This window comes from Cygnus olor, chromosome 27 (genome assembly GCF_009769625.2).
Source record: "Cygnus olor isolate bCygOlo1 chromosome 27, bCygOlo1.pri.v2, whole genome shotgun sequence".
Lineage (NCBI taxonomy): Eukaryota > Metazoa > Chordata > Aves > Anseriformes > Anatidae > Cygnus > Cygnus olor.
Genome location: NC_049195.1, coordinates 5,098,630 through 5,111,880, shown reverse-complemented (window position 1 = coordinate 5,111,880; position 13,251 = coordinate 5,098,630). Strand labels below are relative to the sequence as shown.

At 39.0% G+C, this 13,251-nt stretch overlaps 1 protein-coding gene across 7 annotated transcripts in view; it reads left to right on the top strand.

The window, feature by feature from the left end:
- Positions 1–13,251, top strand: part of NSD3 (nuclear receptor binding SET domain protein 3) — a 43,083-nt gene that overhangs the window by 17,829 nt on the left and 12,003 nt on the right. For 6 of the 7 annotated variants that reach the window (XM_040538554.1, XM_040538551.1, XM_040538552.1 and 3 more), the window contains 9 exons: positions 645–745; positions 3,176–3,221; positions 3,769–3,899; positions 4,458–4,586; positions 5,005–5,131; positions 5,544–5,741; positions 6,109–6,279; positions 10,544–10,693; positions 13,044–13,200. In XM_040538554.1, coding sequence (XP_040394488.1) covers positions 645–745; positions 3,176–3,221; positions 3,769–3,899; positions 4,458–4,586; positions 5,005–5,131; positions 5,544–5,741; positions 6,109–6,279; positions 10,544–10,693; positions 13,044–13,200 — 1,210 coding nt within the window. The remainder of the gene's footprint in view (positions 1–644; positions 746–3,175; positions 3,222–3,768; positions 3,900–4,457; positions 4,587–5,004; positions 5,132–5,543; positions 5,742–6,108; positions 6,280–10,543; positions 10,694–13,043; positions 13,201–13,251) is intronic. The other variant, XM_040538555.1, reaches the window with a different exon arrangement.

Sequence of the window (13,251 nt, the reverse complement as noted above, 5' to 3'; positions counted from 1 at the left end):
ACGTTAATTATAATAATGCATCACAATCACTGCTTCTGTTTGTGCTTTCTGTTTTCTTCAACTCTCAAAATCTTTAGTTGCCCATTTAGATTTCATACTGATGGCACGTGTTATAGCGGGGCTCTTGCTTGAAATTTTTGTGGTAGCCAGAGTTGAGAAGGAAGACCAATCCTCCCTGCAGAGCTGGGGCACCGTGCTGGCTTTTTCACTGGGAGTGAAAACGGGGAAGCTCTGTTTTGCGTCTTGAATTTCTAGCTTGTTTTAGTTCAAGAAGTTCATTGTGGATACCTCCCCATAAGCACCAAAGATGGACTGTTTGGTTAAAAATAAACCAAAGCGAAGACTGTGATTGAGAGGTGTGTTATGAAAACCCATTTGCCCTAAACTGGATTCCAGCTTTTTGTTTTGTACTATTACTGGTGTCTTTTTCTGAAGCTGCTCCCTCTGTCTATGGACTCAGAACATGTTATCTGCAAACCATAGCACCAGTTGGCAAACAGCTTGGAACTGAATTTTAAAATAAAACATTCAAAAGAGGAAAAAGTCTTGGTTTCGTTACTTTATCTGTTGATTTGGTGTTGAACATCTTTCTGTAGCTCAGAAATATAAGGAACCATATAATAGAAACCCTTTTCCTTCTTCAGGTTCTTTAGAAAAGAAGCAACAGAGAAGATCGATTCGAACCCGCTCAGAGTCTGAGAAATCCACTGAAGTTGTGCCAAAGAAGAAGATCAAAAAGGAGCAGGTTGGCTTCCTCCATGTAGAGAGTTAAAATATATTGTATTCATAAATGTTGTGGCTTATATTGGTGCCTTTTTATTTTTCTCCATTTTTCCCCATCGGGTTTCGTTTTGGACTATCCTTCATGAAATCCCCTTGTCAATACCATTGCTGTGACTCTGCTACTGGCATCTTCACAGTATCAGTCAGGCTATGGAAAATGGGAACTCAATGATGCAAGACTCCTAATGAACCTGCCATGTTTGCTATGAGATTTCTGTTATGAGCAAAGTGATTTTGTTTCAGTAACTTCTATTTGATGGAATTGCCACCAGGTTCCTTCCTTTTGCTCTTGATTTAGCTGCTGGTTTGTATTGAGGTTTTGTTTTTCAAATGAAGTTAGACTGATTAATCTGACCACTTCTGAAAATGGACTCTGAGAATGATTTAAGTTAACGATGAATAGTCAGACTTTATGTTGGCAGACATCAGCAAAACAGGTCTTCTGGGATATACGTTTTTTTTTCCTTAAGTAGATCTAACGTGTACAGGGCATTCCTTTAATCTGGATGTCAGAGAGACAAATGTTGTTGCTTTAAAACAAAAAAAGAATTCCACGTGGAAATGAGTAGGAAAGTTCAGTGGCTGGACATACTTTAATATTAAAAACTGAATACACTTTTTAACAAGTTTGTCAAAGTTGTTGGTTCTTTTCCTTATGTGGTCAATTTTCACTCTCCAAGGGCCTTTCCACTTGAAACCTGATAATTTTATATACAATGTTTCATAGGATAGCTTTTTTCGATGAGGGTTTTTAAAAAGGGACAGTCAGGTTAAAGATTTTATATGGGAAGGGGAAAATTTTGTTTTTATCTCTTTTATTCTAATTTATTCTTTGCCCGTTACACTTTGTTTTGCACTTCATTCATTTCAGAGGTTGAAAGTAGACCCAGTTGCTTTTTTTCACATTTTTCTTTTGATGCCATAGCATTTACATCTGTATTCAGCAGAAGAATGTTCTAACTCTAGGAAGTTTCAGCAAGAAACTTGAAAGCGGCTTAAATGTTGGGCGTGAGTTACCTGACATAAACCCTAAACCTCTTGCCATGGGGTGTTGCAGCCTCCATGTTTTCAAATGAGTTATTTTATGTTTGTAAATGCTTCTTAAATTAACTAAGGTATAAGAACCAACAATATGAACTTCATGGATCCCAGTTAGCTTTGCTTGCTTATATTATCTAGCTAACTAAGACTATGAACATCAAAGTGCTTTTCTCAGGAAAAGTATATGACTGAAAATTAAACACAGATGCACTGTAATGCGCATAACCTTGAATGTATTAAGTTATATTAAAAAAAGAAGAACTTACTAACTCCTTACAATTATGCAACAATATTTGTTACCCAAAGTCAAGTTTTCTTGCAACTGATTCCCAAATTAGTCTGCAACAACTTGGTATAAAATTATAACTGGAACGAGTACAATTAATGGGAAAAACAAAATGTTAATGCTACTGTTACAGTGACTAGTGGAGAAATAAAAGTGATTGTTTAGATTTTATATTTGTATTACGAAATGTATCCTATACAAATCCTTCTATTGTATGTTTTTACCTATTGTACAACAAAATAAAATATTTTTTAAAAAAATTATAGAATAATCCTTAAATATTTACTAAATGTGTTTCTACATGCATATGTAACTACATTGTAAAGAAATAACTTGTAATTCTTAACCTTAAAAAGAGGACTTTAGGCAACAACTTTCTTCTCTAATTATTATACATTCGCCAAATTCTCACGTTACACGTACATTGGCAGAACAGTTTCTAAACTTGCCCTTCTGCTGTAGGATCAAGGACTTGAAGTGCTTTTGCAAGATTGTAAGCTTGTCTGCTTAAGTGTGTACTGACATTGAGTTTCCAGCTGTATAGAGCTCTGCAACGCTCCGTGCGAAGCCCGTACCTCCATCCCTGTGGCCTTGCAGCACTCTATACAGAGAAAAAGTCTGTGTTCCCAGGAGCTCGAGAGTGCATGCTTGGTGGATGTGCCTTAAAATGGCGATGCATTAAGTGTCTCTAACCTGAGTGTCATGCCTGTTAAGGTAAACTTGTGCTTACACAGGTGTGGGGTTTTACAAAGGCATCAGGGTTGGCTGCCCAACTGAACCCCGCTCCTGCCTGCTGGACACGGCTAAAGTTTTCCTGTCATCTTCATGCCCAAAGGGAGTGATTGGGAAGGACCTTGCTAGTGAGCGTATGGCTGCCTTGTCTCGTGGCACTCAGCGTAGGCAGCTAGGATAAATCCCAGCACGACAAGAAGGCTCGCGCTCGGAAGGGGATGACAGACTACATCTGAGTTCAGAGATGCTAATCGCTTAAACGTTAATGTTTTCTTTTTAATACTAGGGGAAAAGTTCATCTGTTTTTAACTATGGATTTTCCTATTCAAACAGGTTGAAATGGTTCCACTGACAGCAGTGAAGACAGGACTGCAGAAAGGTGAGTTACGCACCAAAACACACTTTATTGAAAGTTTCTGGCTCTGCACACATTGGCAATGGTTTTCATTCTGTGTGAACTACAGAGATCTCGAAACTTTCTGTTGACGAAGGTGTCTTTTTTTTTGGTTTTGGTTTTGGTTTGGGTTTTTTGCACTGCTAGTTGGAAGGATAGCCTGTGTTGTTCATATGCTGTAAGTACATAGTAAAATATAAGATGATATCTTTGACCAGATGTATTTTAAATAGGGACGATGAAGAGGTAATCTCCTAACGGCTTATCCTGTGTTATAGACAATTTAGTAGCTTCCTCTACTATGTCAGCATATTCAGAATTTGTCAAAAGGACTTTCTAAGGTGATTTTCAGTTATTTAATTCTCTATTAAAAGTTAATTTAGTATGTAAGTTGCAAACTGAAAATTAAGGCTAGCAAATAAAGTCCAGTTTCAGGCTGTCTCATCTTTGTTGTTCCTTTACTAATTTCAAGCAAAAAAAAAAAAAAAAAAAAGAATGTACATTAAGACTAATTTTAGTATGTTGTGTTAAGGTGCCAGCGAGATTTCAGATTCTTGTAAACCTTTAAAGAAGAGGAGTCGTGCCTCAACTGATGTAGAACTGACTAGCTCAGCTTACAGAGATACATCTGACTCTGATTCAAGAGGACTTAATGATTTACAGGTAAAGGCAAATTGTTGCTCACAGATACCTGGTTTTTAATTGATCAGTATAATAGACTCTTCAATTGTCTGTTACTAAATACATGAATGCTGTATTTTCTACAAATCTTGTATTTTTTATTGTCTGAGAAATAACTTGTGATCTTAATTCTAACCTCTCACATTATATCGATGTAAATAAGATACTTTTTCTTTTTTTTTTTTTTTTAACAAATATTTATACTTTGACAAAACATTTGTTTAGGTCACTGACTCATTTTGCTCTTTGAAAAGCTATTAGATTCCTTGGGAATTTGGGGATGCTAGTTGGTGTGAAACTAAGAGGTGTCTGGAAAGAGTAAAATAGACAACTTTTTTTTGCTTGTACAGGTAAAAGGTATGTCAAGAAGGTAGCAGTTCTTGTATCGTTGCAGTGAAGTCCAGCGTCTTACAAGGATATTTGTATCTCTTGGCATATTGAATGATCTTTTAATCAGTGTTGATGTAAATATTTTTTTCACAATGTGGTTGTCCTTTGAAAGTGTCTTGTTTGAGTGTCTTGGATTTTTCCTCTTTGTAGGGTAGTTTTGGAAAACGTTCAGACAGCCCATCAGCTACTGCCGATGCTGATGCTTCTGATGTGCAGTCAGTAGACTCTAGCTTATCCAGGAGAGGAACTGGAACAAATAAAAAAGACACTGTTTGTCAGGTAAATGATGGTACTGTAAAGAGATGAATGCTAAAGATGTATCGATAGTTTCTGTTAATTTGAGATTGTAAATTTATTAAATCAGACTGGTTTGTTTTCATCATGTCTCATAATTAGACATCTCAGAATATCCAGGCTTTTAGGACTTTATACTCTGGAAATAATTCATAAGCTCTCCTACATGCTAGAAAGCTCAGGTGTGCTATCTAACCCGTACTTGCTAACAGTAACTGCTGGGATTGTCTCCAGCTCGTAGGTTTTGTCAGGTCTGCTGTGGGATGTAGGGCAGTTCTCCTGGCTTATTGTAGCTATGAAGAGATTTCAGCCCATTTCTATTCTCTTTCAACATCTCGTAGTCAGTTGTGTTTAGGTATGTCAGATACCCTTTGTTCTCTGACTGGCTGTCTGCTTGTTTAAGATCTGCGAAAGCTCTGGCGAGTCTCTGGTGTCCTGCGAGGGCGAGTGCTGCAGCGTCTTTCATATGGAGTGTCTGGGCCTGAAGTCGATGCCAGATGAGAAGTTTTTCTGCACGGAGTGTAAAAATGGTGAGTGTGCTCCCATGCCCAGGAAATGGGGAAGGATTTCCTGCTCTGCTGAGGTGCCATAGTATGGTCAGGCCAAGCGGAGATAGAAAGATGATAGGTTTTAGAAGTGCATTTGTGCTATTCTATTACTTTTTTTAACTTCTCAGGCCAGATTCTCATGTTCCACTTAGCAAGTACTTGATAAGAGAAAAAGTAACAAACCATTCAGGGTACGCTCAGCATAAAGCAATTTTAGGTTGACAGCAATTAAGTGGTTACTGCGAATTATAGTGACTGACTGACTTGTTTTAAGGGAGGGAGCCTGTGCTTCTCAGAGTGATGTAGCTCTGTTCACTTCAGAATTTTTTTTAACAGCATCTGTATCGCCAAGTATTGGCAGTTACATTTAAGCTTCTTTTTCTTCTCTTACAAGGAGAACATACGTGCTTCTCGTGCAAACTTCCTGGCAAAGATGTGAAGCGCTGTTCAGTCAACGCATGTGGTAAATTTTACCACGAGGCCTGTGTTCGCAAGTTTGCCACTGCTCTCTTTGAGTCGCGAGGATTTCGTTGCCCGCAGCATTGCTGTACGGCCTGCTCAGTGGATAAGGATATCCATAAAGCAAGCAAAGGTGAGAACAGAGCTGGCTCTGAACAGGAGGAGGAAACTCGAACGCGTCATCACAATAACAGCGAGTATAACTGTACTCTTGGTAATGCAGCATGCAGCAAGAAACAAGGGTTTCATTTTTAGAAATGAACCAAAAAATTTTAACAAAAAATGTTGACTCTGGAATGATTAAACCACTTTTTTTTTTTTCTTAACAGAGCTTTGAAATGAAAGTTGAGTTAACTTTTGTGAAACTTTGAAAAGATGTAAATGTCTCTCTAATCTAGCACTCTGGAATAAAAATCAGTCCTGCATCTGTCTATGGTGTCTTCTACCATATCCTGACTACAGGGTGACACGGTGCATTTTTCTGCATTTATATTAAACAGGTCGCATGGTGAGATGTTTCAGATGTCCCATTGCCTATCACTCAGGAGATGGCTGTATTGCTGCAGGAAGCTTGTTTGTGTCATCCCACATTCTCATCTGTAGTAACCATTCCAAAAGGAATCACTCCTCATCAGCTGTAAATGTAGGCTTTTGTTTCGTTTGTGCAAGAGGTGAGCACACTTGTTTTTTTCCCCCCTCTGTTTTATAGTTCTTCTATTGTCACTTGTGCAGCGTAGTGTTAAAAATAATGTATTTCATTAAAGAAAAACATCTCTTAGGGCTCTGAAGGATTTTAATGCTTCTTGTGATTTTTGGTTTAGTCAGCAGTTCTCATTAAGCTTTCCGTGTGCTATTTTTGGCCTTAATATTCAATATTCAGAAATATTCAGCTATAGCTACTCAGAAGGCATGCTTGTGTTGCCAGTAGGAAAAACGGATGCTGAGCCCCCAGTCCCTGCCATTGCAATCTGAGAATGAATGTAGTGTTGTTATTCAGTCTGTTAAGCAGAAGGGGATTCCTTCACACCTCACAAACTTAAAACTATTTAAAGTAAGGCTAGAAAGCAGGATTTACTCATGAGCTAGAAAAATTCATTTTAATTTTTAACTGCCATCACATCTGAGAACTTTGAAAGGAAAACATTTACAATACCATGCAAACAAGTTTCATGGTAGGATTTTCCATGTGCCAAACTTTTCTTTTTTTCTTTTTACTTTCTTTCTTCCTTTCTTCCTTTCTTTCCACTTGTTATTCTTAGGGCTCTCCAGTCACCTGACTTATGCCAGATAGCAGGTTGAAAAGTTTCGCTGCACCAATTACTCACACAACACAAAAACATCATTATTTTCTCAGATGAATCAAACTGTCAATATTAGGTGTTTGCATAATAATAATACATAACTTATACAGTATTTCAAAAGTTTGTTGAAAAGAATATATCCAACGTAGCTTTGAAGGTTACTAAAAAGGAAAAGGAAATGTGACAGAAATCCTGGACCCACTTGTTTTTGCATGTGTTCATTCAGTTGTTGGTTTAGTATGGGAAAGATTGTCTTGACTTTGCAGGAGCAGAGTAGTAATTAAAGATCTCTGAATGGGAAGGGAAGTATAGTGCCAGAGTCATTTCTTTTCCGCCTCTCTCCTTTCTTCCCCTTTCCTCATTTCCAAGTAATTTAAGAGCCATCACAAAGGATCAAGTTTAAAAAAAAATAAATCTTCAATAAAAATGTATTTTTTTTCCAGAGAAACGGTAGCCAGAAACTCAAAGAGGAACAGTAAGTTTTAGAATGAGTCTTAGAAAAGTTCCTCAGAATGTGTAGAAAGGTGTTTACGTGGTTCAGTATTTTCCCTCTTGTGGACTTACTCAAACATATCGTGGGCACCCAAAACGAGATACACGTGCTGTGAGTCACATTGGCATTGCTTAAATTCTCACAAGCAAATATGACATGTTATGTATCTTTTGGTTTAGGTTTTTAGGTAGTGTTATGTATGTTTTAAGATTAATTTTATTTAATATGTACAAATGCCCAATCTGAACAATACCTAGCCAGTTGCTGTGTCTTTGAAGTAGAGCTAGCTGAGAATGCATGGCATAGCATGCTGTTAGCAGAGAGCATCTGATACAGAATGCTTGAAAGCATCTAATGCTGTCTGAGAAAAATGAATCTCTTCTTCACCAGCATTAATTTAACCAACAACTACATCGAAATACCCAAGATAAATATGGGGAAAGAGGCTGTTTGTTTTCTAGAGCTGGAGTAGAATTACCAAAACCAAACTTCTATGGTAGGTGGAGCAATTCCGTAATATCTGCGGGAGTTCGGTTTGATTTTTTCTCAGTTATCCAGGGTCAGTCTGGTACCGGGGTCAGGTACAAGTTTATGACAGATGAATTTCTGTGCATTTTCCCTGGTTTGGCGGTCAGGTTAGAAATGCCTCCTGGCAAGGTCCAGCAGTGGCTTAATCTGCCCTGTGGGTATTAATGTGAACAATGCTCAGTGGTAGAATGGTGTCTTGTCCTGCTCTGCTCCTACACGAGGTAGGTCGTTGGATCTTAGCCCTTAGAGAACTGCATTGATGTGAGGGTCGCTATGTTAATTATGAAAGCTGTGTTTGTACTACAATATGAATTTACAGCGCTGACAGTCTGCTAGAGTTGGGTTTATCCTAAACAGTTTTTTCTATCAATTTCAAAGCACTAGGAAGCTCCAGTAATTAAGTACATTATGTGATGTAAAGCTGTTAAATAAGTTTCTTTGAAGTTGCATTTCATTACCCTGTGGCCAGCTATTGCAGATGACTGAAGCTGACATAAGATTGGAATATCATAGAAGAGCCTACTAGAAATCTGCACTAGCTTGTTTTAGGTGCATATGAGGATTAATCTCTCTCCGTGCTTTGGCTATGTACTCTGCTGTAAAGGCAAAAAATAATAGAGGCCTTGTACTTCTCTTGGGTAGACCCCATTTAAAAGCTTCATGAACATGAATACCTGCTATTTGACATCCATCTTTTTTTCAAATATGTGTATAAAAATATATTTTTCATATATATGGCACAGATATTAGAATTTAGGAGTAGGATTTAGAAAACTGAATTACAGTTGTCTAGCTGCATAGTAAAGAAGTCTTACGCTTACTGTAGATGCAGACCTGCATTTATTTCTAAAAAGTAAGTGAAGTGCAGAAGATGATGTTCATGAGTTACTTTTTTTTAATGTTGTTTTAATAATTCTGTTTGACACTAGCTTCAGGTGTAGAGATGAAATTACAGCAGTCTGTATTTTCTCCTGGCAATATAAGTAACCTCAACCCCAGCAGATGGAATTTCCTGTCCTGTGTATTCACTGAATCTCAGGAGAACTTTAAAAACTACAAACCTGCTGCCGCTGACTGAACCCTGTGTTCGGTAGCAGCTATGTACTTGTTCTAGGAAATTTTTGTGGGGTTTGTTTCTACTAGGCATAGCTGGAGTCAGGAGCCAGTGAAGCTTCACCGAAGAAAGATCGTGCAGGGTTTACATTTAGCAAACTGCCCGGATGGCTGGATTCAGTCCTGTCTAGTCGTATGTGGGCAGCATGGGGGACGTCAGGTGAGGACAGCATCTGTGGCAGGAGCACTGACAATACCTGCCCAGAGAGAAGTGGGGACCTGGATGCTTTAGAAATACTTGGGCATCTGGATGTGAGAACGGTTCCTTACTTCGTTTTAGTTGATGGTAGGAAGGAGAGACTTTGCATTTAGGTGCAGAACATTACTGACGTGAGAAAATGCAATACCAGATTATCTATAGAATATTAAAAGTTGCTTATCATGAGATAGATACTCACTTTCTGGAAGATGTCTGCGTTACGCACTTTATAGCTCACGTAACTGCGTGTGTGTAGGTCGTTCTTGGTTTACGAATTCTTTTGAGGACATGCGTTTCACGTAGACTGCTGCTGCTCTGCTTACATGAGGTTTTTTAGGCACCCCAGTTCAAAAGCTTCTTTGCAGCACTCAACTTTGTGTGCCTCTCTCAGGGGAAAGAATTTGTGGCTATCTTGGTAGCTCATCTTCCCTGCTTCTTTGGGTCTCAGCTGTGATGCTGTTCCCATGAATTTCTGGCCAGGTGCTTCTGATCTGTAGCTGGGGCTCTCTGACCTCCGCTGCCTGACTCGTTGGAGCAGTGTGGAAAAACTCTTCTTAGTGGAGAAAGACGGAGAAAAACAAGCACACGCCATTTGAAATAAAGGCAAACGTATAGCAGGACAGAGTGCTTAACTGCTCCGAAGTGTCTCATTTGGGAGCTGTGGAGTGGCCGGGCTGGTGCAGCTCTGCTCACCACAGAGGGCGTAGGGCACTATTTCCATCCGTTCTTTCGCCCCTGGTGCCTTGCAGAATCGCTGACCCCTTGTTACATTTTTCTAATGCAGTTATGAAGGCAAAACACTTTCATAGGTAAGATCTTGGACTTCTAGTGAGTGGGATGGCGGGCTCCGCACTGTGCGGGGCCGCGGATACGGCGTCTGTTCTTCCAGCCTGTACCCCTAGCATTACCTCTGCAGCAGTGACTGTCATCACCCAACTTTTCAAATTCGCTTGCTTTTTTTCATTTGGGAGGGAGGGTGGTTTGAACAGGATTAAAATTGGTTGCTTTTCTTGTGCTTTCCTGTAAATGCACAAATTAAGAGTAAAAGCACTATTAAAATTCCACCTAGAAACAGCTTATTCATTGTAGGATTTTCCAGTTACAATTGAATTTAGTCTCTCCAACACATAACCTCTTTCTTAGCGAAGAAACTTTGTCAGACTTTTCTTTTTCTTCATTTTATCTTTTTTTCATTCACACATATATGCATTATAGGTGTTCATTTGGTTTATTTTATTTTCTCCTTACGGAATCATGGGTAGTTTCATTGCAACTCATCTCTTTCTGTTTGTTTCGTATAGGGTTGGTAGTGCAGGATCATTCAGACCCCCTGTTCAGTTCATATGCCTATAAGTCCCACTACCTACTGAATGAATCAAATCGTGCTGAGTTGATGAAATTACCTATGATTCCTCCTCCTTCGTCAGCTTCCAAAAAGAAATGTGAGAAAGGTAACCAAAATAGTTTCTTTCTCTTTAATTTACTTTTGCTTTTTCTATTATTTCTTTATCTTTAAATCGAACAAGGAATGTGTGCTTGTCAAGCATCACTTACTGCTTTTCAGTAAACTTCACTCATTGATTATTGTGAGCGTGTTCATGTTGTTGGCAATTTTTTTTTATTATAAAAGGGCTTAAAATAATTGCTGTCACTAAATTCTCCTTGAAGGAGGCTAAGTCATTTAGTACCTGGCTATTCCAGCTTCAGGGAAGCGTTTGCAGGGAATAGGAAGAGGTGGCAAGTAGAGCTCAGTACTGTCGCAGTTCAGGGCATACCTCGACGACGTAAAGGCAACGGCTTCTTAAATTGATTTTAGGAACAGAAGAAGAGGGGGTGTCTGTTTCAGATCTTACGGGTAGCTGATGCCAAGCCCAAAGCAACGACAGATTTTCCAGGTCGGACACTGGTGGGTACTGTTGCCGTTCCAGAGGAGACCCAGAGGGGGAAGGCGGTGTGAGGTTTTGCCTGTATGTGTCTGCTGCAGTCCTTGGGCCTCGCGTTCTGCTTCCGTTCCTCGGGGACAGCCCGCGCTCCTTCCTCTCCTCCCGTGGCTGGTGCTGCCCGGGGCAGGAGCGGTAGGAGGTGCTGGGTCTTGAGGGAGGGGGGTTCTGTCCCGAGAAGAAAACCCCGCTGTCCAGGAGGGAACAGGGGACTTCTTTCCAGGAGAGGGAGCTCACTTCATGGCGGTGTGGTAGTGCCGTAGCATCTCAGGATGCCTTGTGGGGAGACAACGGTTGGCTCTGTAAAATGCTCAGGTGTAATATTTTATTCTTCACAGAAATTTGATTTCCCAAGAGTGTTCAGAAATGGTGCCCCATTAACCATTCCAAAGTTAGGTTATTTTCAATGTTGATGGCTTTCAGTAGTTTCTGTAAGTCCTGAAAACAAAAATTATTTTGAGCCCTCTGCTTAGCTTGAGCAATATCTAACTAATGCATCCCGAGAGCAATTTTGTTTCTTGCTTAGCACTGAAAGTTTTATGTTTGATTTTGTTTTGATTTTTGCATCTCTTGGCATTTTACCATGTTGGATGATGCTTTGGTAATTTACATTGGGTCTGTATTTCCTCTGAAATAACATTTGCAAAAATTAATTTAAAAGTTAAAGTTTTACTATGGGTTTGGGGAACTCTGGAAAATCCGTATGGTTGGATTTTACTGATTTTAGCAGAGGAAATACAGTATTGGTTGTGTAAATGATTTGTGGAATGCTTATTGCAACATTCAACTATCAATTAATGCAATGACGTATTTGAAAGTCTATAGGTGGACAAGATTTTCTGATACATGTTTGAAAGTTATCATTCGCATTTCTTTTGATACTGTGATTGAAAACTGCTTTCAATCACCTCAAATATCTCCTGGATTTTCAGTCTGGCACCCAAAAATTTGGTGTTTTTTTTTTGTTGTTGTTCTTGCTCTTTAATTCACATACGTTGATATATATATATATATATTCGAGTATATATATTGTATAAAATACTACAGCGTGTATATTTTAACAAGTCTTATTGTACGAGTGGCTTTGTTTGCTGAGGGTGGCTTAGAGATGCGATGTGGTTCTCCACATTTAATACATCTATCAGAACATAAGCCAGCCAGAGCAACTTCCGTCCAAGTAAGTGTAAACTTCAGCCACCCTGCACTAAGATTTCCTTTGTGCGCAGAGGAAACTTTTGGGATGGGGACAACTTGTGTGGTGTCTCATTCTTCATTATATAACTGAATTCACATTGCTCACAGAGGTAAATTTTTTTTGGTGAAAGAAACACATTGATCGTGTATTGATCATCAGAATTCTTTTATAATGCTGTTACTACAGAAAAGTATTGATCAACCTATAGGCTGTGGGTTTTATTTTTTATGCACACTAACTGATTGCTAAGGGATTCAGTCATAACAATGTTGATTTAAAAAGTGTCTCTTAAAATTTGGTTATTTGTCATAATTAAACGTTTGGTCATCCCCAAAGAAATTAAAGCTAAGAGCACTGCTTTCCTATGTAGTGCTTCATTTGGGAATATTGCATCTACTGTCAACTTTGCTCTTGTTGAAAAAATACTATTTGCTTTTTAGTATATTGCTGATGCAGTTGAGCCACAACTCGCACACTGGAAAAGTGCGCTGCAGTCTTTTTTTAATCCAGCATTGTAATTTTGGCTTGATCCCTTTCTTTTGCCGTATTTTTGCTGTGAAACAAACCGAGGTGTAGAATGTATGACTTAAAATTAATATCAATTGCTATGCGCAGGGGGAAGCAAATCCTTACTTCTATAAACCAAGCAGGGTTTCTTTGTTTAAGGTGGAAAACTGTTGTGCTGTGAATCGTGCCCAGCTTCCTTTCACCCTGAGTGTCTCAACATAGAAATGCCTGAAGGATGCTGGAATTGCAATGACTGTAAAGCTGGCAAGAAGCTACGTTACAAGCAGATTGTTTGGGTCAAGCTTGGAAATTACAGGCAAGTTCACTATTTTTTTGGTTTTTAATACTTTAGATGTTTTTTAATGTA